Genomic DNA, 25,513 nt, shown 5'->3' with positions numbered 1-25,513 from the left:
CAATAGGATGATAAAGACCTTACAACCAGAATCATCATTTGTCACAAATGGGATTTGTCAATATTTAATATCAGATACAATGTAACAAAATTTAAGGAGCAATGGTTCCCTCTAATGTAAGACATAAATAGGACCACCATGCCTTATGCCATAGCAGTTCAGATAATCCAGATGTTATGAATCACACAAAGAGTTCATAATCCCCCCCCCCCCATTTACCTTCAAAGCATGCATCTTTACGTTGACTCGACTCTCTCAAGGAAACAGAAAGAGGACAATCCAAATAAAAAAACTAGTATGGGGAAACAAGTACCGTAGGAAGAATGTTTACCTTGATTTGATTGCAATTGCAAGGAGCAGCCTCGTCTCTCCAATATTAATCCGGGTCAAATTGGGTAACTCGAGACTTGGATTTTTTCTTCCATAAACGATCAGAGCAGTACCATGCACAGGTTAAAATTCTCTTCTGAACAGCAGCAGTAACGTTTCCAGCTTGAAAATGGCAGTTTCCAATGTAGAATGCAAGACCATACTTACATTCTTTCAGCCACAGTAGTTTTGGTTATATGAGGTGCATAATACGTAGCATTGTATATACGTGCCATGTATATCCTGCCTGGCACCTTAAATTACCAGCACCAATGCCTTTGATCAACAATGTTTCAAAAAACAGAAGGAAAGGAGGGAAGAAAAAAACCAAAAGAAGAGCGCAAACTCATCGCATAAGAAATAAAACATTGCAGCAAGCAGAGAATTGATGGTATCTGCAGAAAAGAGACATAGAGGAACAATTAATATTTTATACTGTAAATAATTACACTTTGATTGCATAGATTAACACCTTAAGATCTTTGATTCAGATCTAGCTACTTTGTTTCATACAAATAATGAAAAATGCTTGTACAGGGAAAAAAACCTTCATGAATCATGGTACAAAGCAGGATGGTGCTCCCTCTATTTCCTACTGAACAAGCTTTTTAGCTTTCCTCTTTCCAAGCGCTCAAGCAGCTTCTTGGCACCTGGTACTTCCATTTCACTAAGCTTCTTTAGATACCCAATTGCTCCATAAGAAATCATCAGTTTCTTGCATTTCTTACTTGAAGCGAGAGACGTAAGGCAGGACACAGCATATTTCTTTGCAGTGTTCTGTGGGCTTGGATCAAGTAGTTGGACCAAATATGGCACACATTTATCATCCCTTTTAACTTCTCTGCAATTCACTGAAAGGGTGATCAAGTTTGAAATAGCTTGTGCAGCAACCTCTCTAACACTGTTTGATTTAACTTCAAGCATCTTGACTAGCAGGGGAATGCACCCTGCTTCACCCACCAGTTTTTTCATCTCAGTTGAGTTGCAAACCCGACAGATTGCTGATGCAGCAGCTTGTTGTGCACCGGGCGATCCAGATTTAAGCACATGAGCCAAGCGAGGAAAGAAGCCGAGAGAAACCAACATTTCCATAGAAACTGAGCCAACCAAGTTCCTCAATGCCACAACTGCGGATTCTTGGGGCAACGGACCATCAACGTATGCCAATAGGCTCCGAATACCACCTTCCGAAATAACATACCTTCTAAGGTTCTCATTGCTTGCAGTGAGATTCTGCAAGCACTCTGCTGCATATTCTTTAGATTCCAAAAGAATTCCACAATCGAGGAGATTGATCATGACCTTTACAATTCCTTCTTCAGCTAGAGTTTGTCGAACCTCAGGGACAGCTGATATATTCTTCAAAGAACAAGCAGCAGCCGCCTGTGAAACAGAATTACCAGTTCGGCATAGCTCAATCAGTGGCCGAACCCCACCATGCCCAAAGATTTCCCTGGCAGTCTCTGCAGACATTGACAACCTTTGAAGTGAAATAGTAGCCTTCTCTTTCCCCACTGCACTGCCAGACTCAACAAGCCTTATAAGGGGAGGTAAAGCGCCTTCAGAAACAAGCCAATTCTCACAACCTCCTGATTCTACAAGCGAGCAGATTACAGTTACAGTCTTCTCGCGTACGCGGGGAGAAGTTTCTAATAACAATTGAACTAAAGCAGCAATATTACTCCGCCCCAAAACAGCCAAAACATTCTTTTCATCCTCTTTCATGACTTCAACTAAACTGTCAAGAGCTTTGTGCTTTGACTCCAAGTGCCCAATTTGAAGCCTGGCAAGAACTTCCCTTATATTGCTATGCATCACAGCCTCTGGCTCTTGCTGAGAACCAGCCACTGTCAAAGGCAAAGTAGCCTCTCCAAGGACACTTGTCTTGATAAAAAGCCCACAATCTCGCAAATTCAAATCCAGCTTCCCTGACAAAGCATCAAGATCACTTTGCATCCTAAGCTTCCCTTCATACTTCTCTTTAGCACATAATTGAGCCAATTCAATTGCTTCTTCAAACGTCTGTGACAGAGCCTGTAATAGTTCCTTGCAAAGTGTATTCTTAGAGAAGAAAGGATGGCTTGACAAATCAGATAAACTTGAAGGAATTTGCTCCAATTTGGAAATTATGATCTTCCACCGTCCAGTGAAACCCTTAACCTTCTTAGCCTTCTCGAGTGCCACTGGAACAAGCTCTTGGACGTGTGCTAACCACTCTTCAGTTGACATATCAACCAAAACGTTGTTGTTATCATCTTCTGCCATGATTTCAAATGTGGGTTTGGACTCAAATGAATTCTCTGCAAAAACTGGATATCAGAGAAAAACCAAACCTTTGAGCAATGATCCGGATGAGAATATATGTAACGAAGAAATGAATAGTGAAGGTAGATTAGTTGAGAGGCAGTGGAGCAGTTACAATCATCAAAACTAAATTATAAACAAAGATTACAGGTGTTAAAGAAACCAGAACTACAAAACAAATAGGCCAAGATCAGCTTTGAGAATCTTGTGTTATCACACAAAGCTTGTTTTGCAGGATACAAGACCCGACCAACCAAATCGTAGTATCCAAAAGATGCCTCCACGAGTCATCTCCACTTCTTTGTCAAGTGATCATTAAATGGCAACCGAAATTTATTTCTAAAATAATGAATACATTAATATCCTGTGGCTTTAAAATGTTGTTGATGGAATCATGAATTACTTTTAGCTGGATTGAAAGGGAAAAAAAAAAAAAAACACTTTCCTTTGAAGAGAAGACATGAGTCTCAATCAACAGTTGTAGTATAAGTGTAGAGTGTATTTTAAATTCAAGATGTACCAACCCCACTCAAATACTCCTAAGAAAATTCAATGTGCAGTAACCATGAAAATACCTCAATTTGTCTTTTGACTTTCCTCAACATCCAAAAGCCCTCAACAATTAACAATAGCCCTCAACAATTGACAGCCACCAGACAGTACCCCCCACCTATCTCTTTGTTGTTTCTGTAAGCACAAAAGCACTGTATAAGAAGCTGGAAGAAACAAAATAGAGATCAAGATCTCATATGACAAGAAACCCAAATGTGGAAGCAATTGGGGAAACAATATAAGATAGAAGGAAAAAAAGAAAAAGCCATTTTCTTTTTCTAAGTTGGGATCAAAGAAAGCAAGTAAAAACAAGGTTCAAGAACCAACCTTTTAAGAATCAGAATCTCAGATTTTTCTCCGGGAAGCAAACCGACCCACCATGGTTTCCCGTTCAAACCTCCACTACTCACCTCTCCACCCTCTTCTTTAATCTCAATAAAAGCTCAGGATTTCTGTGATACTTCCGAAATCAACAATCAACAACAGGAGGTTGATAGTGAAAAGTCAGAACCCCAGAAACTCAACTCGAGAATGAGAGAAACACAGAAGGCTTTTTGTTGCCTAGTCGAGAACAGAAGGGGAACACTCCTAAACGGTCCAAATCGTTTAAAAAAAAAATACAAGTAGGAGCAACTCCAGTCTAGTTTTTTTCCCATTAATTAAGACTTAATTAAGATTTAAATTTTGAATAGTATTCTTAATCCTGAGTGATTATCTTCTAATTAATCATTAAGTCAACGTAAAAACCTTTCTCAATGAGTACATTCGATCATCAACTCCCAAGGCTAAATATGAAGTTACTAGGCAAGCCCACAAAATTATGAGTGAAAATTTCCAAATGTGAAACACATGGTAGAATAGAATTACATGAAAATCATGACGACTGGTACTTATTATGGACAGATGGGCATGCAAAGTTGATACAGAATGATGAGAAAAGACCCACAACCCTAACGTATCATTACATTATTATTAAATTAAGCTAAACAAAAAAAAGATTTTGTGTGAAACACCAGTTTTAAACGTCAATAAATCACTTCCCTAATCCTTCCAAACCCTCCTCATCCCACAAAGGGGAAAAACAAATACTCAATACTTATAAAGGAACCGTTATTTACACACGAATTGAACTCATTACGTTAATTAAGTCGGTTTAATTTAATTGTATTGAAAAAAAATATGAGTCCAAAAATAAACAACTTTTAAGATAATTTCATATATGAGGATAATTTGATAAGTTTACATCTTAAAAAAAATCCAACGATCCATATTAGTACCTTGAACAGGCCCCAATCCGTTGAAATTTCTACGATTTCCTGTCATTTCCCTATCGGATTATACAACTTTTGCACACCGAAAAATAGTCAGTGTTTCAATTTACACACCATTGTTTAAAATGTTTCAATTTGAACACCCAATGATAAAATTGTTTCTCGGGTAGATTTTCCTACTTTGGAGCAGTCAAACTGCACATGTGGCAATCAAGATTTGGATAGTCAACGTGTCACATGTGTAGTTTGACTGTCCCAAAGTGAGAAAATTTGTCTAAGAGGCCAAGTTGAAACAATTTTATCATCGGATGACCAAATTGAAACATTGTAAACAACAGTGTGCAAATTGAAACATTCACTATCTTTCGGTGTGCAAAAGTGATATTAACCCTTCCCCTCTCCTTGGTTGACTTACTAGTTTGACCCCTCTATGAAATTGTCTCTAGTAAATTCTTCTTTTTGAGGTCTTCCATTTATATGCCACTCGATCGACAATACCTCTATCCAAATTCTCGGCAGTTTCACACATTGAACCATACTCCCAAAAGTTCAATCCCCCCACCAACTCAAAAGCGGGATGGGAGGGGTTGGAATGATTCCGGTCAATTCCATTCATCACAGCCGTTGATAGCATTTGATTAATAATGTAATTAAGTACGATCAATGATGATGCAATAGCTGTGATGGATGGAATTGGTTGGAATCATTCTAGCCACACCCGTCCCCTCAAAAGCACATTAAATTTGAATCAATTTCATTTTAGGCAACCATGACAATTTATAGGAATTCTTCAAGTCTGGAAGGGTGGCCCACACGAAGGAGAATAGTATAAGCCCCATGGGCTACATTCGTTATTGGGTCTTGAGTTCTCATGATTGGGTTCGGCTCAAACATGAAAGCTTAGCTCGGCCCAATGGTCTTGTAAAAATCAAATGATGTTGTTTGAAGCTACAAACTCAATCAGTCGGTCATGTCTATAGATTTATGTTAAGAGGATAAACTTATTTGTGCATTCATGAACATTCATCACATCTTCTTGAATACTTTAGATAAGAGCGTCTACAATTGGATGCTGGAAATCTTGTTTATCAAACACTTGAAACAAGAGTTTCAGGTGCTTCATGCCTATAACGGAGGAAAATCAACACTTGAAATTAGGTCGAAATTTAGTGGACACTTGAAATATCAAGAGCTCCTTAAGAGGATAATTTGGATCCATACAACCAATCTTTGCTAGACCCACATAATTTTAACCGATCGAAGCTACAAAAGTAGCTCATAAACTCACTCTAATTCAAAGTTATGATTATTTTTTTTTGAGAAAAAACATTTCATTAAGAACGAGCAACATTACACAGGAGGGAAATATCCTTCCTAACAAGGGGGACAATTTCCACTAGACAGAAAACAATCCAGATGGAACTCCCAAACCTAAACTTAGCCATTCTTGCTAACGTATGAGTAACCTCATTACCCGACCGACAAACGTGTTGACACTTGACAACCCCAAGTCTAGCCATAATAGCCTTGGTTTCGCTCACAAAATGACCCATACGAGAGTTCAACCAGTCATCAGAACCTAAAGCTTGAACAATATTGGACGAATCCATCTCTAGGATAAAATCACGGTAGCCTCTTTCTTCGATTCAAGTAAGGGTTCGATTAACAGCCAGCAATTCTGCAAAGGTGGGATCAACTCTTCCAGCAACTTTAATTATGATAATCTAACATCATAATCATTACATAAAAGGTAAAACAACTCCTGTGTACGGACCAGAACTTCCGCAGTGGGCGGAATTGAGAACAGACATGATGTATGCATACTTTATCGCACAAAATATGTAGAAGAGATGTTTCTACGGATTCAACCTATGATCTTTATGTTGCACCATAATTATTAGGAGAGCCACTAAATGTTGGGGGGACCAAAATAGAAGAAGACACCTTAAACCTCTTGCTCCTTGAACCCGGATCGCCCTCACAACCACTCATAGCATCCGGGCTACTCATCCAACCCATCATTTGATCCATATCCAACCCGTCCGAGTCGAACCCGGGTTGCAAGAACCCAAGACAATCACTACTATTAGTTGACACCACACTTGAGCTCTCCCAAGTGCAAGAAGATATCTCATCCACCACAGGAGGGACAACAATACTTGGCAACACAATTTTCTCATTGTTGATCTTCATGTCCGTCGAAGAATTCCTGTATTGGTTGCTCTTGAAGTGAAAAATACTAGCAAAAGTGAAGTGATCACTCACTCTACTTTTCGTTGACTTGTTTTCCTTGGACCTTGCCATGATACTTTGTAAGTTCTTGCTCAATTTAGCCTTCAATGAAGAAAAGCTAAGCCCATATTGCTTCGCATCCGGTTCGCTCATTGGTGAACCGGACTGGACACTAGGGCTAGCCGGCGGTGCAAAGTTGGTTCGTGCATTTTCTCCACGCAACGCTCGAGCCGCTTCATCGTAGGCTTGAGCAGCCTCTTCCGGTGTATCATATGTGCCTAACCATAACCTAACGCGTTGAGATGAATCTTTAATTTCCGCCACCCATCTCCCCGAGGGCCGTTGTCGAACTCCAACGAATCTTCGAACCACCGGTTTGGCCGGCGGCGTGGTGGTTGCGGTTGTGATGGGGGCGGCTGTGGTGGTGGATTTTAGTGTTTCGGTAATTGCCATTTATAGTAAGTGCTTTATTTGTTTTAGGGGTAGGAGGGGGAGTTTTAGTGTGGTTGGTGAGAATTGGTCTATGGCTTCATGTGGAGAAACACATAGGCATAAGTAGGACTAATGTGGCACTATTTATATATGGTGAGTATCCTCAAGTGGGAGAGTACTGTAGATTTTATGTTCTTGATGTCTATTAAATTATTAATCGTTGCTTAATATTGATTATTAGTCTCTATCTTCAATCATGTACTTGTATAATCCATCAAGCTAAATTGGCTTGTTCTCCAAAGTTAAAGTTTCGGCTTGAGAGATTAAGGTTTGCTGTTTGCCCTAATCAACAAATATCACAGTATTTAATAGGGTTGTCCAAAAAAATCATACCAAACCGAATTGACCGTCTGATCGGTTATTGTCAAATGTAAATTAGTGAGAATCGATCGAAAAACTGAAAAACCAACCACACCTCAAATAATCGACTGAATGATCAATTAAACTTATATCAATTATCCATCGTTGACACCCCTAGTATCTGATTCATGGTCAATTGTAGGAGCTCAAAAGCCACCTCTCGAAGCCAAGCCAAGCCATATGACTATCTATCATACAAAAGAGGGAATCAGACAGAAGAAAGGCCATCTCAATATGTCATTTTGTAAATGAAGAAGGGATTTGGAACGTTGGATTCCCCAATTTTAGTATTTTTTTTTTCTTAAGGTAATGACGTGAGGGTCACTAGTGGAATTTAGCAATTGGATGTTAGAATGATTGGTGGGCTCCACCATCTCCCCCATACATTTGTCTTTTGTATTGTTTTTATTTTCTAGACCATATTACCCACACGAATTGATCATTATTTACTAGTTTAAACTTTGCTTTTGTATCTGGACTCATTAAACTTTTGTTTTATAACCTTAAACAATAGGTAATTACGTGACTCTTTTTTAAATTTTTTAAAAAAGATTTGTCGTTTTATTGAGTACTTTGGCCCTTGGATTAGTACTATGGTCATCCTAGGGTTAACATTAGATTCCCCGAATTTTCATCCCTCTAAGGGTGGAAATGTAATGTTTGTTTGTTAGTGAATGGGATATTTTGCACACGACACGCCTGGAATGACACGTGCCACTTGTCGACCGATCGGAATGCTGGGTTACTATTGGGAGGTGACAATTTGATCCCTTATTATAACTCTCAATCACTCAGTATGCTTGATTTTTAAGGTTTGTATCTACCAATGAGAGTTGGCTTGGTTGACAATCGATTGTGCTAAGCATATGTGTGTCCAATGTTCAATTCCAACTATAAACGTAATTCTCCGTGGTATTTCAAAAAAATGGTTTGTATCAAAACCTGTATTAGAGCCAAAGACACATCTTTACCTTGTTAAGAAAAAAAATGTAAATGATTGAATTCACCATAAATGGTCCCACGTGGACTGAACTGTTTGGACTCATATTCTCTTACTGAAATTTTGAATATACGAATACACTTAGGTCTACGAATACACTTAGGTCTATGATTTTTTTTCAATACACACACGGAGTTTAATCCACTCAACATAAATAAATCTCACATCTCACCCTATCTAATGAGGTTCGAACCCAATACCTCATAATTCTAGCTAGAGTAGCCTACCTTTAAGTCTAAGCTATATATATATATAGAACTGAATACATACAAATTAGTTCCATTGATAATATCAGCATGAATCTGTCAAGTGGGCAAAAGAATTGAATTAATCTTCATTTGGGGACCAGATTTTTAAAAGTTTTTTATCTATTAATAATTGGATTTTAAAGAATACAATACATGACTACCATTTAAAATGAATCTACTTGTGAGAGGCTAAACACATGGAAACACAAAGCAAGCTCCAAACATGATGGAAAAGTTTAGGGTCGAACTATATTTGTTTTAACAATCCCATTAATTTATGCCTAAATTAATCAAGTTGCTTGCACATACTTATTGCTTGACTTAGAAGGTAAGAAAAAGAGCTTGTGTTGTTTAAGAGAATTTGAACACACAGAAAATTGAAGGCTCTTACTGGGTTTGTATGGGAGTGTGTTGTGTTTTTACTAATAGCGGTGAGGTGGGGCGAATTCCGAAATTATCGTGAGACGAGGCGAGTTGTAGTGACAAAAAGTGTTTCGTGCATCAGTAAAAATATGGTTGCAAGGTGAGAGTAAAATAGAATTTTTTTTTTTTGTTAATATCAATTAATTTTTGTAAAAGTATATATGGAATAATAAAATTAATTGAGAGAAAAATTGAAAAAAAAAACTCGTGTTTTGACGTCGAAAATTTTGTTAATCGCATTGCGTCAGGATTGGAAACAACTCCCTGCATTTTCACCGCAGTGGGGAGATACCGTAACACAGGCTCGGCCAAACATTGTTTTATCCGAACATGGTGCGTCCAAGGCAAAAGCGGTTGACAGGTGCAAACACACTGCCAAATGCATCCATTATATGCTTCAGATGCTTCAATAATGAACTTTGATGGAAGTTATAATCAATTGAGTTGATCAGTACATCTTCAAAACTCCAGACCAGTAGACTTAATCTATTTGTTGGCTGTTAAGAAACACCATGGGTGATTATTCTCTAGTCTATTGTTCTGTTCTGCATTAATCGGCATCATGACGGCTGAATGAAAGAAACACAAAGCATGCTCCAAAATTCTCAGTAATATGGATTGCAAATAGCTTCAACCACAAAACTGTATGTGTAAATTTAGGAATTCCTATTAGGGCTAAGGTTGAACTATGATGTTCTATAGATGTGTTCCGGTCGGATAAGTTCTTACAAAGTTTGTCACAACAAATAAGCCTGCCCTCTATCAGTACCAAGTCTAAGAAAGCGACAGAAGACGGTTTTATGTACAGATGAGATGCACAAAATATCAGATTCTTCATGCCGATGTCTCAGTAGCTTTCAAGTAAATCATGAAGGCTCGAACTACATGAACCGGTAGTAGGATGCAAATCCAGATGTTTGTTCTGTTTGCATGGTTATTCCCTTGTTTCTGGCGCTCCTGGATTAGGTTGTGTGTTTCCAGGAACAATGTCAAGATGCACTTCGCGGCTTATATTTCCTAGTGAGCGCTCAGAACCAGGAAGCAACCATTGGCGAGAATGTTCGATTGGAGCTTCGGGTCTATCAGCAGATTGAGACATACTGAATGTTGCTTGCCTCACATGTTTAGTTTCCAAAGAGTGTTGTAGGGGGAAACGACAGACTGGACACGTTGATTGTTTTCTCAGCCAGGTATCTATACAAGAGACATGGAAATTGTGGCCGCAGTGAGGCATAATTCGCAGAACTTCTTTCTCTTGGTACTCCCCTAAACATATTGAGCACCTGCAGGAGAAAGATGTCAGAGACGGTTTCGACTAATGTCAGACTGATTTAACTTGATGTCTCTAACTATATATAACAACGCAGCATCACGCAATTAGATACACAAGAATGTATTGAAAAGTTGTAATCAAGCATAAAAATTAGATAGTAATCCAAGCCCTGGTTACATGTCAACCTACTATTTTTGCATACTACCCGAAAATTTGGTACTGATGGGGCAAAGGATTTGTGTGATTTTCAAACACTATATTTCACCAAGTCGATTAAGATTAAGATTGAATCAAATGAGAATATTAGAGGAGGTACGTCTCCTTGATCGATAGGGAAAAATCTTGGGTGAAGTAAAGGCAACCAGAAGAAAGTTTGCTTGCACTAATGTAGCTAAATATAGCAGCAGGCTACACTTACTGTGCATCTTCTATGGAACTGAATGCCTCATGGTTGTATCTCATTGTGGGGATCCCAGCAACCAGAACTGGTTCAAGGCCATTAATTCGATGCTCTGGCTGTCAACAAAGATCAAAACATGAATAATTCAAATCTCCAAACTAGAATGCTAGTGTTGTAACTTTTATCAGAGTAGATACAGAAGCAATTCTTGCAAAGGTTTGGTTTATGTAGCCAGATTAAATGAAATTAGATAGATTGTTATACCAATTAGCATCACATATTTACATTCTACATTGAATGACTCAAGCCGACTCATTTCTCCGCCTTTTAACATATCTCAGTTTTGACATGATATACAATAACCAAACAGAAAAAAAAAAAAAAATCAAAACCAGAATTTGAGTGAACAAATTGGCCATCAGTGAGCATCAAAAGCTTTAGTATGCATCAAAAGAATAGGTGGATGCTTCAAGCCTTTCACCCACATCTGGGAAAAAAATTTCTATCCAAGTGTAATTGAATATTGGATTCAGTCAAATTTATCTGAGTGAACGCGACAGGATCATTGAGGCATTCTTTCAAGCAAAAAAAATGCATAACATGCACACAAAACCGAAAGTGCACAGAATCAAACATACCTGGATGCTGGTATCAATCTCAAACATTGGTCGTGACTCAGCCCCTTGAAGCCTCCTACAGATTATTCTTGTGCAAACAAACACAATGAAAGTGACACTCATTCCAAACCCAATAATAGTAGTAATCAAATTCATACCAGAACCAAACATGTCAATTTCCAAAGACAACAAATGCCACACAAGTCCACCAGAAGTACATACAACAACTGCAAATCCAGCACCTACCAGCTAAACAACTACTATGATACGATTTAGATCAAAGAAACCCAGATCAAGCATTTATAGCATATTGGACAAGACCACCCAGAAAAACAGAAATTAGTCATATTAAGAGAAACAAGAACAAAATCAGGACCAACCCACATGCTCCAAAAAAGAAACTATGATGGAAAACAGAGAACACATGAAGAGAATCAAACACCCATATCAAGATCTTTGGAGAAAAGGCAAGATATTAAATGCCAAAAACAGTAAAGACCAAGCAGGCAAGCACAAATACATAAAACTATCCACTTAGAACCCTAATCGCTTTGGGTGGACTCAAAGTTAATTCCAAGGGAAGAAGTCAGGGCACTTGAATTGGATGGTGGGGATTGGAGAAGTTGTAGAAGGAAGAAGACACTTCATTTTCTTGCTCCTTGGAATTTGCTAGGTAGGCTCCGCAACAGGCAGGCCTCAGCGAAATTAAGTGCCTGATATGATCGGACGGTTGAGATTAAGGCAGTTAGTCAGTTTTGGCGGCAAACCAATCCAACTGTAAAAACAAAGAAGTGGGCAACTATAGGATTCTTGTAAGTCATTTGTGCACAGTGTTTTCAAGGTAGAGAGTCTCAATGGTTGTTTCTTTTCTTTTCCCTAGGTCTACTACTGTTGGATAAGCCAATAAGATCCAGTGGAAAACGATGTCGTTTGAGCTGTTATGATGGACAAAGATGGATCCTTTCACATTTATATATATGTATTCACATTTATATATATGTATTGCAACAAGGAGAGGAAGACTTGGGACCCGACAAGGTACTTGTTCTTTTTATATATGGATGCTTATTTCAAAAAAAAATTAATTATATTACTTTAATAAATAAATTATTGCAGAAAAGAAGGAAAGATCTGATGAGGGTGTTCTTACCAAGTTTTAAGATATCTTAAGTCATGACTTATTCATGGTCTAGGGTACTGTTTAGTTGAAAAAAATTTATCTGCCTTTGTAAGAAACCTATTTTTTCAGGTTTTTGATGATGTTCTTGACCTAATATTTATCTCAGTAAGGATTTTCTATTGCAGAGGGTGACAAATCACCTAGATTTATATGCAATGGTGTTGACAGCATACATCACTTACTCTGCTTCCATCAGCTTAACAAGAAACTAAAATTCAAAATCCAAATTAGTATAAGAGTTTTTGGCACATCAGCTTCCATCATGGACTTGAAACCAAACAAGGTTGACTATGTCCTCTATATCTATAGCCTTCACTGCCTGACATTATTACTCCCCACCAAAGCTGGATCATCGGCAAACCAAATTGAACATAATTTAGTATTTGCCTGGAACATCTATCATTTCTCACAAGATGTATTGAAAATGCAGCAATGACTGGAACTACAGTACAGATGAGTCTATAGACTAATTTATGATGGTCAATGCTTAACCCTTGTATGGTGTGTGGTGGGTGGGTTCTCTAACTAGATATTAGATAGCCTGCAACTTTAAATATGCATGTCAAAATTTGCTGGGTTTTACAGACTTGATTTTTCTCCTGTAAGCAGGATAACCAGCATGACATTCACAGACTGCTATCTATTTAGCAGCACTAGGTGATCAAATCATTCCGTTTCATGCGAAAATGACACACAGGGGTGGAGTTGGTGGTGTTGAGAATCCCTAATTTGCTGTCACATATTAATCTGAAAATTGGTAACAATGACTGCTACAAATCATCCAAGTGCTGGAAAAGAAGAGTTCAAATCAAAGACAAGGCTGTTCAAAACATATTAAAATCACTCTGCAACAGGATGTGGTATTATGTTGTTGGATGAAGTTACCATATGCTATGTAAGATCAGAGAGACCAAAATCTAACAGAATAACTTCCATTTTATTTGCAATTTATCATATTATTTATACGACATGGATGCAAGAAACCAATATGCAATCACTTGTTATGCCCCTCAATAGTTACTATGTGCTAGACCTTTGAACTTCCTAACCGTGACAGTGACAGAGATTTCAAAATAGTAAAAGGAAGGAAAACACAAAACTACTGATAAGAAAATAAAAAAGAGAAAGACAATGAGAAAGACAACAGAGGAGAGGATTATCAAATGTTTGGCTAGATGTAAGCAGCTACAAGCCACTCAATTTGCAGGCACATATCTTCCAACGCCAAACTACAGCAATTATTCTTTCTAGTCTCCTCCTCCTCAATGTTAATCCTTATCTGGCACCAAACCTGCCCTAGCGAAAAAATCCTACTGCAGGCACTCATTTTCAAAATATGGCAACAGTTTGACAAACTGCAGTCTTTCCACTTACTCTATAAAGAGTCATAAGTTAACCCAAGGTCCCAAACAAAACACAAAAAATAAACAAAACGCACAACAGACTGGAATCGTCAACCGGAAAAAGAAATTGGCTAGTCGTCAGGTCACACCCACACGACTTAATCATCTCCACTTATGTAAGAAAAATCCCTTGCTTTATTGTTTGTAGAGTGACAAAAAGGATATTGCATTAATCATTCACCATTGACGAATCTGACAGTAACATCGATTCAGTTAATCATCATCAAGCAATTTGAGTACAGCAAGCTTTTAATGAAATTACAACTCCAAATAACCAATGCACCATGATTCAAAGCAAAAGCAATTAGAGAACGAATTTAAACAGTCAGATTTCACAACAAGGAACAACAAAGAAGATCATGAATCCACTTCAACTTCAATTGGCATGCACACGAAAGAGAAACCAGAAACCTCTATCAAGAATCGATAGAACACCCCATTGAAGTTGCAGCAGGCACATGAATGTCCTTATAGAGACAAACATAAGGTGCATCACACCCTATGTAAGGCCCAGTCCACCTTCCTTCGTCAATGTAGCTCGCATCCCAAACTGAAGCATACAAAAACATGGGTTTCTCAGGAAACGCCTCACCCTCCCTCCTCTCCTCTCTTCTCACCACATTGCCATCAATCAACCACTCAATCCAATTTGGTCTCCACTTAATGGTGTACTCATGAAACCCATCAGAGCAATCAAAACCCAGATCATGAAGCTGCTCTCTATTTCCAGTCCCTGCATCACAAATGTATTCAAGTATGTGAATGGACTCCTAGATATCCTACAAAGAGTAACAGATTTTGGTAGGTTTATCAAAAAAGAGAACTTGTATGACTACATTTGGACATATATATCAACATCAATGACCACAGAAACCATTACCAAGCATTTAACTTTAAAATGATCCCAAGATCAGAGAAAGATGATTACACAGTTCAAATCCATGAAATAAAGGATGAAATGCAGAAGCAAAAAAACAAGATCTACCCAAACGCAAATGGTCAACTAGGAGAAGCATATACTTTAAGATCAAAATCTGCAATTACATTACAGTCAACTGAAACGAAAAGCCAGACCTGTAGTGTAATAATTTGTTTGTACTATGGTCTTGTCCTTGCCTAGGAATTCAAAGTCGATCTCGTCTTGGGATTTGTCCCCTTCAAGAGATGAGAGATAAAGGTTGAAGTTGAGGCCACTGGTGTTGCCTTTAGGGCACTGGATGAGAGAGCCGAAGGTGCCAAACAGGAATGGAGTGGTGGAGCGCCACCGAGCGCCGCCACGATGGTCGTACGTGACGCTAATAGAGTTGGAGACTGGGCAGTGCGTGCAAGCCTCCGGGGTGTAGTCTATTGCGATTTCTTTGAGCGGTTGAATCTCTTGGTGTTTGAGTGTCTCTGGGTGGAGTGCCGGATCAGCCATTGATATTTTTTTTCCCAGTTGTGTTGTGTGTAGAAGAAGCTTGGGAAGAGCTATTTGGGTTTACGTTGTAATAAATGCCAAACATCCTAAACTGTTTCAGGGATAAGCTTAATTGGGATGAGGTTACGCTATTCTGTTTCGCCAAACAAGCGCGGTTTAGACCTTGTCTACCAGAAACAGAGCCAAATAGCCAATGGAAGCTGGACACCACAAGACCAAACTAGTGAGAGATAGAAGACGGAGGCACACATGGCATTGCAAGCCATCTCTCTGGGGTCTCCCTTTCTTTCAATGCCTTGCCTTCCTCGACTCTACTTCACTAAACGTAAACCATTTGCTTGTAAGCGACTGCAACGAGATATGCTACTGTCTTTGCTGATTTGAACTTACTGTATACCGGAGTTTGTTCTTTCCTGACCCCTTTGCGGGTTTTGAGCGATTGAAGATTGCTGTTAATTTGATAATTTCTGCTCTGTGTATCTGCTGAGACATAGAAGTTTCGGTTGGCCTTTAAAGGATTCACCACTATCATCTTAAGTTTCTTCTGAGCTCTCTTTGATGTGTACCTCCTGTGCATTTTCGGTTGGCTGTTTGATCTCCCTTTATAAAGTGTTTCGTCTCTTGATTTGAAATCTATAAGACCTAGAAAATTCAGTTACTAGACCAATGCATAATTCTGGGTTGGGGCTCTATTATTTTGAATTCCTTTGAGCATTGTACTTGGTGTATTTGGATTTCAAGATAGCAATACGTTTTGGTAAGTTTATTAGATACCCACATGTTCCTAAAGATATGCTCTCAAGAGAAGGGAGTAGCATAAGCTGCAATGCTTGTTTGTTGTGATGAACTATTTTGGTGTTTGTGAAATTTTTTATTCCTATTGACTTACCTGTAATGCAGAAAATTTTCTTGTTTTCCATGATGTTTAGGATTAAAGTTATTTTTATCAGTTTCATATATTTCAATTTTCAACCATAAAAGAATGTTGTTTGAATTTAGGCATTAAGTTCCAAATATATGGCAGTGGCAGCAATGAGTGATGATCCAATACGTGAGTGGATCCTCTCAGAAGGAAAGGCAACTCAGATTACAAGGATTAGCTCTATTGGTGGTGGTTGCATCAATCGTGCCAGTCGTTATGACACTGATGCTGGTTCTTTCTTTGTTAAAACAAACAGGTACTCATTTTAGTATCAGAAAAATATAAACGTATGTGGACACCAGTATAGCAGAACAACTACTTCTTTGGTGTTTTTTTCGTTTGATGTTCTGTGTAGACTTTGTTTGATTTAGTTGGGACACTTAAGCAGGAGCATTGGGCCATCAATGTTTGAGGGAGAGGCTCTCGGCCTAGGTGCTATGTATGAAACCCAAACAATTCGAGTACCTAGGCCGTTTAAGGTGATGAATCCTCTTCCTTTTATGATATGGAGGATCTATTTCTTTATGCAATTTCTTCATTTTGGCGCAAATAGTAGCGTCTACTTGAGTGGAAAACTTTAACCGCGTTGTAGGTCGGACCCCTTCCAACAGGTGGATCATACATTATTATGGAATTTATTGAATTTGGTGCATCTAGGGCTGACCAGGTGAGGATGGGGGAATAAAATATATATTGTTTGTGAAAGAAAATCGGAAATTGGATCTCTTAGCTATTTATCGGTCCTCAGTCTGTTTTAGGTAGGAAGCTTGCTGAAATGCATAAAGCGAGGAAGTCTGACAAAGGCTTTGGCTTTGATGTTGATAATACAATTGGCAGGTGCAGTTCCATCTGTAAATGTAATTGAAATTTTCTCTTGTAATATTTAATAAATTGAATATTTACTGAATCCACTAATATATGTGTTGTCATTGCAGCACTCCACAGATAAACACTTGGACTTCAGATTGGGTTAAGTTTTATGCAGAGCATAGATTGGGTTACCAACTGAAGCTGGCACTAGACCAATATGGTGATTCAACAATTTATCAAAAAGGTTGTCTCTTGCTTCCTACATAACTTATCATGTAATATCGTCCCAAGTTATGGGCCTTATGGCTCTCATCTATGCTTTCTAGAAGTAATGAAAGAAACTAAAGCTACCTGAAATTTTATATAGGATGTATCACTGTGAATGCATGTGAGGTGAAAGTATTATGAATGTGTAACACAGATCTTGTGTATGGTTTGCATTGATGGCTTCTGCATTGCTGCGTGCTTCCACCTTATGAAGTTGGAATAAACATTATGCTTTTTACTGGTTCTATTTTCATTTTTAGTATGGAATTCTGATATTTTATTGATATGCCCTCATCTTGCCTATCTATTTGGGACTTTAACAAACCACTTGTCTTCTCATGGGAATTTAAAGGTAGACGAACCAGTTTATGAGGCTGTTTATGGTATCTACTGGTTATGTGTTTACTTGTATGTGCTCATGTATGTATGTATGTACACACGTATACAAGAACATTCATATGTTTGCCAAACTTGTGCTACGTGGAACATATAAGTATTATTCATTCAATATTTATTAGAACTTCTAATATGCAGCTTGTAAAACTTAAATGCTTCTTCTTTCGTTGAGTAACTCTTGAAAAGAATAGGATGCTTAAATTTCTGGACCATTAATCTTGAACACAATAAACAGGAGAAAGACTGGTGAAGAACCTGGCACCTCTCTTTGAAAACGTTGTTATAGAGCCTTGCTTGCTTCACGGAGACTTGTGGAGTGGAAACATCACCTCTGACAAGAATGGCGAGCCTGTTATACTTGATCCTGCGTGTTATTGTGAGTCCAAATTGTTCAGCATCTCTTTGTCATTTTTCACACTTCCTGATAAACAATGATCTTTTTGAAAGGAGCATTATGGGATGCCAGTCCCTTAGCCTAAAAGGGAATTCATATAAATAAAAGTGCAAAATTTCAATTCGAAGCTTATTTTGGGTAATGGTTTAAATAATAAAAACTTTCACCTTTCCAATCAGCTTAAGCTTTTGAAATAGAAGGTGGTACGTGATATTTCAAGACTCACCTCCCATACGGTAAACAACTCTTGCACAAGATATGCACAGCCTTACTCCGCTTAGCGGAGTGTCTTTTTCGAGAATTGGACCCATGTTTCTACCATTAGGCCGAGGCTTTTTAATTTGATTGTTGCATCTAAAAATTTGATTAAATGCTGCAATTGTTGAGCCTTCCAAAATATGAGTTAAGTCTGCCCACCCTTGAAGGGGAATGTGAGGTAATTTGTTCCTCACAAGTGATTTGAGATCAAAGAAGGGGAAACTTGCTATCTAAATTCTTCTATTTATATGTTGTTCTTTAGTAGAAGGGTTATTTATGTACTTATTTATTTTTGTCTTCTGGGGTCACTTTTCCTCATTGGAAGTTGGAAGTGTTTTGGTTTCCACCAAACAGCCTATTGCTCACTGCTAGTTATGAAATAATTTTGGAAGTTCTGTTTTGGACTTCCACAGCATGTCATGAGAATTTATTGTGGTTGGTAATTGTGAGCGGGAACATTTTTAGTATGACATGCGAGCTAAGGAAGCTGAGGAAAAGTATGTTGCTGGATGTCCTTTCTTAAATGCACTAAAGAAGAATCCAATGATCGATACACAATAAAAAACACAAACTTCTGCAAACTGTAGTGGCCCTAGTCCTTGACTCCAGTGGTAAAGATTGTGGTGATCTTGCATAAGTAGGTTTAGAAACTATTATTTGAAGTGCTAACTGCACTATGTTTGTCGATTGTCTTCCTCTGCAGATGGGCATAGTGAGGCAGAATTTGGAATGTCCTGGTGTGCAAGTTTCGGAGGTTCTTTCTACGACGCCTATTTTGAGGTATCAGTTTTCCATATTGATACTTCAAGATACTACATTCATGCATTATGCAAGTTTCCTTCTATATATCTTTCCTCATTTTTCCAGTTTTGACTTTCAACATTTGAGCCGCTAGCTGAACCATTGATCTCAGCCCAATGAGATCATGGCCTAAATGCCCAAGGCATGCGAACCAGCTTATTGTATGGAGATGGTTACATGCCACTTGCTGCCATTTATATCCTTTCAGTGGCCACAGCCAAAGCAAGGCTGCCATGACCAGGGCTAAGCAAGGGATCACATGACTAAGGAAATCAGAATTTGATTACGTAGTAAAAAACAAGGAGGCATCGATTGGTAATTTTAAAAATTAATGTTCAATATTGTTAAACTAGTAGAGGTATGACAAAATAAATGTTCCAGAGCTACCAAATTGTTTTTTCTTTTTTTTTGTCACTGCTAGTGCTTTTCCTGCCAGAGATTTTGGATGATTTAAGGAAGGGAAATAAACAAAATAGATGTAAAAAATGCTATTTGTATTTTACCAACCTGAAATGCATCCCAAGCATGCCAAAAATTGGTGTTCATAGCTGCTGGGTCTAGTTTTATGGAGAATGCTACTGAGTACTGGCTTTAAGACTACTGATCTTCACCTCATTCCTTTTTATTCCATTATTCCCTTTAAACTATAATATTTTGTTTTTGTGCTTGTTGCGCATACCAGGTGATGCCCGAACAGCCTGGCTTTGAGAAGAGGAGAGATGTGTATTTGTTGTATCATTACTTGAATCACTACAATCTGTTTGGTCCTGGTTACCGTTCATCTGCAATGTCAATAATAGATGACTACCTACGGATGCTGAAAGTTTAGGCATTGCGCAATGTATCCATCGATCAGTGTTGGCCCTATCAGTTCAAGATTGCAGTAGTACTTTGCGCAAAGCCTTTTCTGTATCATATGTAAATTACTTTCACCTTTTATTTCAATCCCAACATCTTTCTTCTCAAACGTTTATTATATTTTATGCACTTTGTGAGAGTAGAATTATTCTCTGTGGTTCCTCTCTCCATTGAATAACCTTATAGGTATAGCTGAATTCCTTGTCTACCAATTTGATTGGACTAGCTGTGTTCCTTGCTTCACAAATTTTCTCAGTATCATCTTGAATTAGAGACTCCTCTGTAAGTTATGAATGGATACATGCATCATGAATTCAACTTTGTTCGGCTATAATTTAATCCATGCTGAACCATGAATTCTGCAAAATACAAGTACTGAGATATATTTACAATTACGCAAGTATCCAGTAATTCCATAACTACAGGAACATTTGATAACAAGAGCTTCGAGTAGTATTTGAATTGTTGCTTCTTGGTAACACACCTTGTCAGCAGAACATAATGACTTGCATGATTTCTCAGATCTCAGAAGCATGTTAGGGCGTTACGAATACATCTAGGCGGCCTTTACTCGAGATAAACTATATCCAAAATCGCTTGTTCTGATGAAATCCCATGACACGGAGACCTTCAATGTTCCCGCCGTTAATCTTGCTGCAAAGCTCGGATGATGTAGAACCACCCTTGTATTTTCTCGAGTGTAAGTACTTGGCTACTGGCCCTCACCAGAGCACTAGAAGCTCTATACTTTCACAAGTAAATTATGTAACTTGACAAAATCATCTAAGGTAAGTTCCTCTGGTCTTGACTGCATGAATCATCATGGCATGAGAGAAAATAATTCAATGAAATAAATTACAGAAATAAAAACTATTAAACCGCAGAAAGGTGGAAGAAAGGGTGTAAGCACTTACGGTGGGTGCACAACCAATATTCTCAAGGGCTTTCTCGATTTCAGGGGATGCACATATATGCTGAAGTGATTTTCGCAACATCTTACGTTTCCCATTGAACGCAGAATTCACCTATGTACATGACCAGTGAAAGCATGTCACCAGAAAGAACTCGAAGCAAATGACCCAGCAACTAGAAAGTATGCATGATGATGATTGATGCAATTGGCGACAAATAATGGTCATATACCAGACATAGGGCTTAAACATTTCTGTCTCATCAGAGCAAAATTAAGGAAAATGTCAATCTGAACTGCCGGGTTTGGCTTAGGTTGTGAGTTGCGACATTGCTATCCAGCAAGCTATTTCTACTGTGTTAGAGCTTACTGGAGAAGAAATGTAATGTATGCAATAAGTTCAAAGCTAAGAAGCCCAGTAAGGGGAAAAAAAACCATTGAGAAGAAGCTTCTGGTGCAGGAAACTGGCGGATAGTCTGCAGTCGGCTTTAGCTTAAAAGTCACAACAGCTGCATCAACCTACAAAAAGTATGTATGATCAGTTAAAACTGAAATCCACATTCATCAATGAAGTAAAATTGAAAATTTTCTTGTATAAACGGTTCATTTGGTAATATGAACAAGGTTTGTTTAACTTTACTGTGACTTCATGGTTTTTATCCATATTGGGGAGGTGATACTATAAAGAATGCATCAAAATTCTTTAGTAAACGTATCACCTACATTGGGCTGGGGGAAAAAGTTTGACCTTGTGACCTTCATTTTGTATTCTGGCTCTGAAAAAGAAAGCAACATTTTACAGAGCTAAGTCATAAATAAATAACATGCATTGCTTTAGAAATCATGGTACCATAAGAATATAATATTCCCGAATGAACATCTATGACTATCAAATCAACATCACAGAAAGAAAAATGAAGTCATAGAACAAATAGGTCTCACAGAATGACAGAAACCTGAAGTTTTTGAATGTAACTGCTTCAAGTTTGTAACTTAACCTCAGTGCGGCCCACCATTTTATTGAGCTGAAAGTTGCTCAGCATTGGTGAACAAATTTTCACACTCTATCCATAATTACTCAAGATGAGACTTTAAATCTCATACAAAATGTCGATACTTAACACCTGGCCTGACACTTAATCCAAATGAAGTTAATTTAGCATTTAATTAGATTAACAATCACCATACCTGAATAAAAATTCACAAATATGTTGATGGGTCGATACTCTGATGTTCTTAAAGATGCTTCCACCAGGCGCAAAGCTGTTTCCTCCTGAAAATATTCTAGATTATCATACTGGCAATAAGTAGAAATAACAGCCAGATTGAAAATTATTTGAATCTGGACAGAGTTTGGAAAAGAATGATGATTCTCTTTTATCCACCAACTTGGCATCTGCACAGTCTTAGAGTAGTACAAAAGGCAAAACAGAACATCAATAAAGGGAAGGAGCACAAAGACCATGCTATTTTATCTATCAAGTCAGAACCTTCTAGTATTTGCAATCTTATTGATAACAATTCATTTAAACAGAATAGATCTTCATATGTTGCAGATTTCCAATCCAACCCAAGGGCACCGGATATTATTCCACTTGCTTCTTCAAGAACTTTTAGATGAAAATACCGTCATTTGTTTAAACTATCTACGCCTCGTGTCTTATAATAAAATTATCAATCCCAAAACTTTTAGTGTCTTTGTCAGTTCAGTTAAATATGTCTTATTGTCCAGCACTGATGATACTTTTATTGTCATTGTAATATGCACAAACACAAAATGGAATTTTGACTTCATACTAATTTGAATAATAATCTTTGAATCATTTAAGAGTTGGTTAATTTTTATAAATTCAATATATAAAAGCTACTACAGAGAGGTGATGACAATAACCTGGAGCAAGAGAACAACTTCTGAGAACACATCTCCCATCGGAAGAAGTTGTTTGACTACATCTTTGCTTATATTGAAAGGAATGTTGGAGACAACCTGCAAAAGAGAAAAATTTAGCCATCATAGCATGCCCTCAAATACAGAAAATAACACTTTGTGATGCTCACGAATAAAACATCTTCTTCAAAAACAACATTAAGTAATCAATACAAATTAAAGTCGATAGAATCAAATTACAGAGGATATGATCTTGGCTGCTTACTTTTGCATATCTTGGCTTAGCATTTGATGAAGTTACACTTTCCAACAATGGCAACATATGGGAGCGAATGTGGCACCTAACAAAGTCCTCTTGCAAAACCTTTAATTTTATATCAGATGGTTTTTAAATATTATCAACCCAGAAATGCACCCAAATATAGATTGCGGAATTTACCTTCAAACGGCCAGTACTTGAAAATCTTTCCCTTACAAGAGCAGCCATGTGTGGATCCTACAAGAAATATTCTCTCTGAGTGTGATACGGAAATTCAAGGTTGTTAAATTTTCATTTGACACGACCAGAAATTCAAAAGCTCCCGCAAAAACACTGTATAATCTGGGATTCAAGATGAGGATAACAATGTAGAAGCAAATATTTTTTCCTCAACTGTATTAAAGACTCCGGCTTGCTTACTTTCTCAATAGCGAGAATGGTGGCACCGGCATCAATGAGAACGTTAGTCAAGGAACCAGTGCCTGGTCCAATCTCGAGCACCAGGTCTCCTTCTTCAACATTTCCCACGCGCGCAAGCTCCTCGTTTATGGTAGAATTGAGCATGTAATGCTGCAACATGCCAACTAACTGTTTGTTAAAAAGCTTCAATGAAGAAACAACTAGCCCTCTTGTAACAGTAATAATAACAGCGACGTGAAGTGAATAAGAGGCACCTGACCGAGAGATTTTCTAGGGGAACGGCCTTTGGAGTTGAGGGCTCGGAGAGTGGCGTGATAATCGTCCGTGCTGCTGCTTCTTTTTCCAGCACAAGCTACGTATGAAATCCGTGGTCGTGCGCCGGGGGAACTAAAGTGCGAAGGGAGTGAAGGTAGAGGTAGATTAGCGGGAACTGTTGAAGGAGGAGGCATTTGCGGGAGAGATTGAAGAAGATGAGATGATGAACCCATTTGCTTCCCTGTTCACTCTCTCTCAGGTGGTCATCGAATGCTGGTTTTGGACAAGAACGAACGGTCTATGTGGAACGTGGTCTTTCACTCTTTCTATTCTACTATTTCAAACGGTGCGTTTTAAGTGCAACCCTTTTTTATTTATATTTTTAAGTTAATCATATGTAAGATTTGTGTTAATAATTAAAAAAAAGTACAAAAGATGTAGGTAGACAATCCAATTTTTTCACTCGAGCCATTAGTTGAAGTAATAAAGATTGTATTTATCATGTTGGTGATCAGAATTTAAATCCTCCCTCTCCCATTTCAATCCAATTTTTTTTTTCTCATTTTGACTTCAATAAAATTTACGCATTTCTTTAAACAAACACTCAGTTTTTTCCTCTTTTTAGATGGTAAAAATTTCTCAAAAACATGGAGTGTGAATCAATTTCATATTTGAATTGAAATTGAGATACCTATGGCGTGTATGTGTGGGATGAACTAAATCCTCATTAAATTTTGTTTTCCCATTAGAAGGGGCTCGTACATATTTTGCAGAATTGCAGTAAAGGTGAATGGCTCGGCTTGGTAGGGTAGCTGAGCCAAAAAAAAAAAAAAGGAAAATGATATTTGTACATAGGTTTTTTGTACATAATTATACATAGCCTATGTGGCATGAAAAATCATCATGTCACATAGGAGCATTTTAAATAAAATATATATTCTGGTTCTTTTGTAATTTCTTTCTCTCTCTCTTATATGCATTCACTCTCTTATTTCCTTTTTTTATTTCTTTTCTTCTTTCTCTCTCCACCATTTTCTCTCTTATTTTGCAGCTCCAAGCCGCTAGTTTCCATGGCCAATGGCCAAACTCCTCCATCTGACCACCATACCAACTAAGTATCATGTCCCCAGTAACAAAACTCATCCATCATTAGCAGTGGACAACTGTGAGAATCGTTGGATAATCCCCTACAATGTCATGACCACCGTCGCCTAAATGAGCTAGATCTGGCCAACTCCAGTAACTTTTTAGCCAACCGTTGGTTCCTTTTGACTGACTGAACCAAGGGCAACATTTTGCAACCATTTTCGACCATAACAACAGCCGGAAGTGCCCGAGCCAGTTCTAGACCCAAACGAGTATTTTTGACCCAGCTTGGTTCTCGCTAAATTTTTATTTTTCGACAATCATGAGAGTAGATTCGAAGAGAAAGAGACCAACTACTCTCATCTTTGTGTTTCTACAGCCTTAGAGGATACGAGATTGGAATGTATTGTTTGAGCTCCACTTTGTAAAGCTCATATTTTTGGGTCCT

At 38.0% G+C, this 25,513-nt stretch overlaps 6 protein-coding genes across 11 annotated transcripts; 1 reads left to right on the top strand and 5 right to left on the bottom strand.

The window, feature by feature from the left end:
- Positions 1 to 763: 763 nt before the first annotated feature.
- LOC119982091 (armadillo repeat-containing protein 3-like) lies at positions 764 to 3,809 on the bottom strand. 3 transcript variants are annotated; one of them, XM_038825284.1, is made up of 3 exons: positions 3,553 to 3,809; positions 3,249 to 3,389; positions 764 to 2,678 (listed from the first exon to the last, which is right to left on the bottom strand). In XM_038825284.1, exon 3 carries the CDS (start codon positions 2,632 to 2,634, stop codon positions 955 to 957), a length of 1,680 nt encoding a protein of 559 aa, XP_038681212.1. In that variant the 5' UTR covers positions 2,635 to 2,678; positions 3,249 to 3,389; positions 3,553 to 3,809; the 3' UTR covers positions 764 to 954. The 3 variants fall into 3 exon arrangements, with proteins under 3 accessions (XP_038681212.1, XP_038681211.1, XP_038681213.1); XM_038825283.1 differs by having other exon boundaries at positions 3,249 to 3,360; XM_038825285.1 differs by having other exon boundaries at positions 764 to 2,669; positions 3,249 to 3,360.
- A 2,565-nt stretch (positions 3,810 to 6,374) lies between these two features.
- On the bottom strand, positions 6,375 to 7,181 carry LOC119981826 (ethylene-responsive transcription factor RAP2-4-like). Its single transcript, XM_038824968.1, has one exon. The coding sequence runs from the start codon at positions 7,179 to 7,181 to the stop codon at positions 6,375 to 6,377; it is 807 nt and encodes a 268-aa protein (XP_038680896.1).
- Positions 7,182 to 9,843: 2,662 nt separating this feature from the next.
- Positions 9,844 to 12,232, bottom strand: LOC119981662 (RING-H2 finger protein ATL39-like). Its single transcript, XM_038824746.1, has 4 exons — positions 12,089 to 12,232; positions 11,563 to 11,783; positions 10,943 to 11,040; positions 9,844 to 10,534 (listed from the first exon to the last, which is right to left on the bottom strand). The coding sequence occupies exons 2-4, from the start codon at positions 11,710 to 11,712 to the stop codon at positions 10,186 to 10,188; spliced, it is 597 nt and encodes a 198-aa protein (XP_038680674.1). The 5' UTR covers positions 11,713 to 11,783; positions 12,089 to 12,232; the 3' UTR covers positions 9,844 to 10,185.
- A 2,042-nt stretch (positions 12,233 to 14,274) lies between these two features.
- LOC119982701 (probable xyloglucan endotransglucosylase/hydrolase protein 32) lies at positions 14,275 to 15,572 on the bottom strand. Its single transcript, XM_038826202.1, has 2 exons — positions 15,199 to 15,572; positions 14,275 to 14,857 (listed from the first exon to the last, which is right to left on the bottom strand). The coding sequence occupies exons 1-2, from the start codon at positions 15,539 to 15,541 to the stop codon at positions 14,541 to 14,543; spliced, it is 660 nt and encodes a 219-aa protein (XP_038682130.1). The 5' UTR covers positions 15,542 to 15,572; the 3' UTR covers positions 14,275 to 14,540.
- Positions 15,573 to 15,581: 9 nt separating this feature from the next.
- LOC119982698 (protein-ribulosamine 3-kinase, chloroplastic) lies at positions 15,582 to 20,367 on the top strand. Of its 3 annotated transcripts, none has more exons than XM_038826197.1 (9): positions 15,582 to 15,881; positions 16,541 to 16,719; positions 16,852 to 16,942; positions 17,056 to 17,130; positions 17,212 to 17,300; positions 17,399 to 17,517; positions 18,172 to 18,312; positions 19,292 to 19,368; positions 20,072 to 20,367. In XM_038826197.1, exons 1-9 carry the CDS (start codon positions 15,735 to 15,737, stop codon positions 20,216 to 20,218), a joined length of 1,065 nt encoding a protein of 354 aa, XP_038682125.1. In that variant the 5' UTR covers positions 15,582 to 15,734; the 3' UTR covers positions 20,219 to 20,367. The 3 variants fall into 3 exon arrangements, with proteins under 3 accessions (XP_038682125.1, XP_038682126.1, XP_038682127.1); XM_038826198.1 differs by having other exon boundaries at positions 15,644 to 15,881; positions 16,566 to 16,719; XM_038826199.1 differs by having other exon boundaries at positions 15,739 to 16,123; positions 16,566 to 16,719.
- A 140-nt stretch (positions 20,368 to 20,507) lies between these two features.
- Positions 20,508 to 24,282, bottom strand: LOC119982699 (ribosomal RNA small subunit methyltransferase, chloroplastic). Of its 2 annotated transcripts, none has more exons than XM_038826200.1 (10): positions 23,979 to 24,282; positions 23,725 to 23,874; positions 23,485 to 23,541; positions 23,311 to 23,409; positions 23,049 to 23,144; positions 22,346 to 22,430; positions 21,881 to 21,933; positions 21,593 to 21,676; positions 21,162 to 21,272; positions 20,508 to 21,055 (listed from the first exon to the last, which is right to left on the bottom strand). In XM_038826200.1, exons 1-10 carry the CDS (start codon positions 24,210 to 24,212, stop codon positions 20,990 to 20,992), a joined length of 1,035 nt encoding a protein of 344 aa, XP_038682128.1. In that variant the 5' UTR covers positions 24,213 to 24,282; the 3' UTR covers positions 20,508 to 20,989. The 2 variants fall into 2 exon arrangements, with proteins under 2 accessions (XP_038682128.1, XP_038682129.1); XM_038826201.1 differs by having other exon boundaries at positions 23,984 to 24,122.
- Positions 24,283 to 25,513: the final 1,231 nt, after the last annotated feature.

The sequence above is a fragment of the Tripterygium wilfordii genome, chromosome 17 (assembly GCF_013401445.1).
Source record: "Tripterygium wilfordii isolate XIE 37 chromosome 17, ASM1340144v1, whole genome shotgun sequence".
Lineage (NCBI taxonomy): Eukaryota > Viridiplantae > Streptophyta > Magnoliopsida > Celastrales > Celastraceae > Tripterygium > Tripterygium wilfordii.
Note: the sequence above shows the minus strand (reverse complement) of the source record. Positions and strands in the feature narration are given on the sequence as shown.

Coding starts and splice junctions, on each gene's coding strand:
- LOC119982091 (XM_038825284.1), bottom strand. CDS start 2,634: ATGGCAGAAGATGATAACAACAACGTTTTGGTTGATATGTCAACTGAA.
- LOC119981826 (XM_038824968.1), bottom strand. CDS start 7,181: ATGGCAATTACCGAAACACTAAAATCCACCACCACAGCCGCCCCCATC.
- LOC119981662 (XM_038824746.1), bottom strand. CDS start 11,712: ATGTTTGGTTCTGGTATGAATTTGATTACTACTATTATTGGGTTTGGA. Junction 11,041..11,562: donor AGATTGATACCAGCATCCAG/GTATGTTTGATT, acceptor CTTTGTTGACAG/CCAGAGCATCGAATTAATGG. Junction 10,535..10,942: donor AGTTCCATAGAAGATGCACA/GTAAGTGTAGCC, acceptor TTTCTCCTGCAG/GTGCTCAATATGTTTAGGGG.
- LOC119982701 (XM_038826202.1), bottom strand. CDS start 15,541: ATGGCTGATCCGGCACTCCACCCAGAGACACTCAAACACCAAGAGATT. Junction 14,858..15,198: donor AACAAATTATTACACTACAG/GTCTGGCTTTTC, acceptor TTTGTGATGCAG/GGACTGGAAATAGAGAGCAG.
- LOC119982698 (XM_038826197.1), top strand. CDS start 15,735: ATGGAAGCTGGACACCACAAGACCAAACTAGTGAGAGATAGAAGACGG. Junction 16,943..17,055: donor GAGTACCTAGGCCGTTTAAG/GTGATGAATCCT, acceptor ACCGCGTTGTAG/GTCGGACCCCTTCCAACAGG. Junction 17,518..18,171: donor TTCAACAATTTATCAAAAAG/GTTGTCTCTTGC, acceptor CACAATAAACAG/GAGAAAGACTGGTGAAGAAC.
- LOC119982699 (XM_038826200.1), bottom strand. CDS start 24,212: ATGGGTTCATCATCTCATCTTCTTCAATCTCTCCCGCAAATGCCTCCT. Junction 21,934..22,345: donor ATTTGTGAATTTTTATTCAG/GTATGGTGATTG, acceptor TTTCTTTTTCAG/AGCCAGAATACAAAATGAAG. Junction 21,056..21,161: donor ATATTGGTTGTGCACCCACC/GTAAGTGCTTAC, acceptor TGATTCATGCAG/TCAAGACCAGAGGAACTTAC.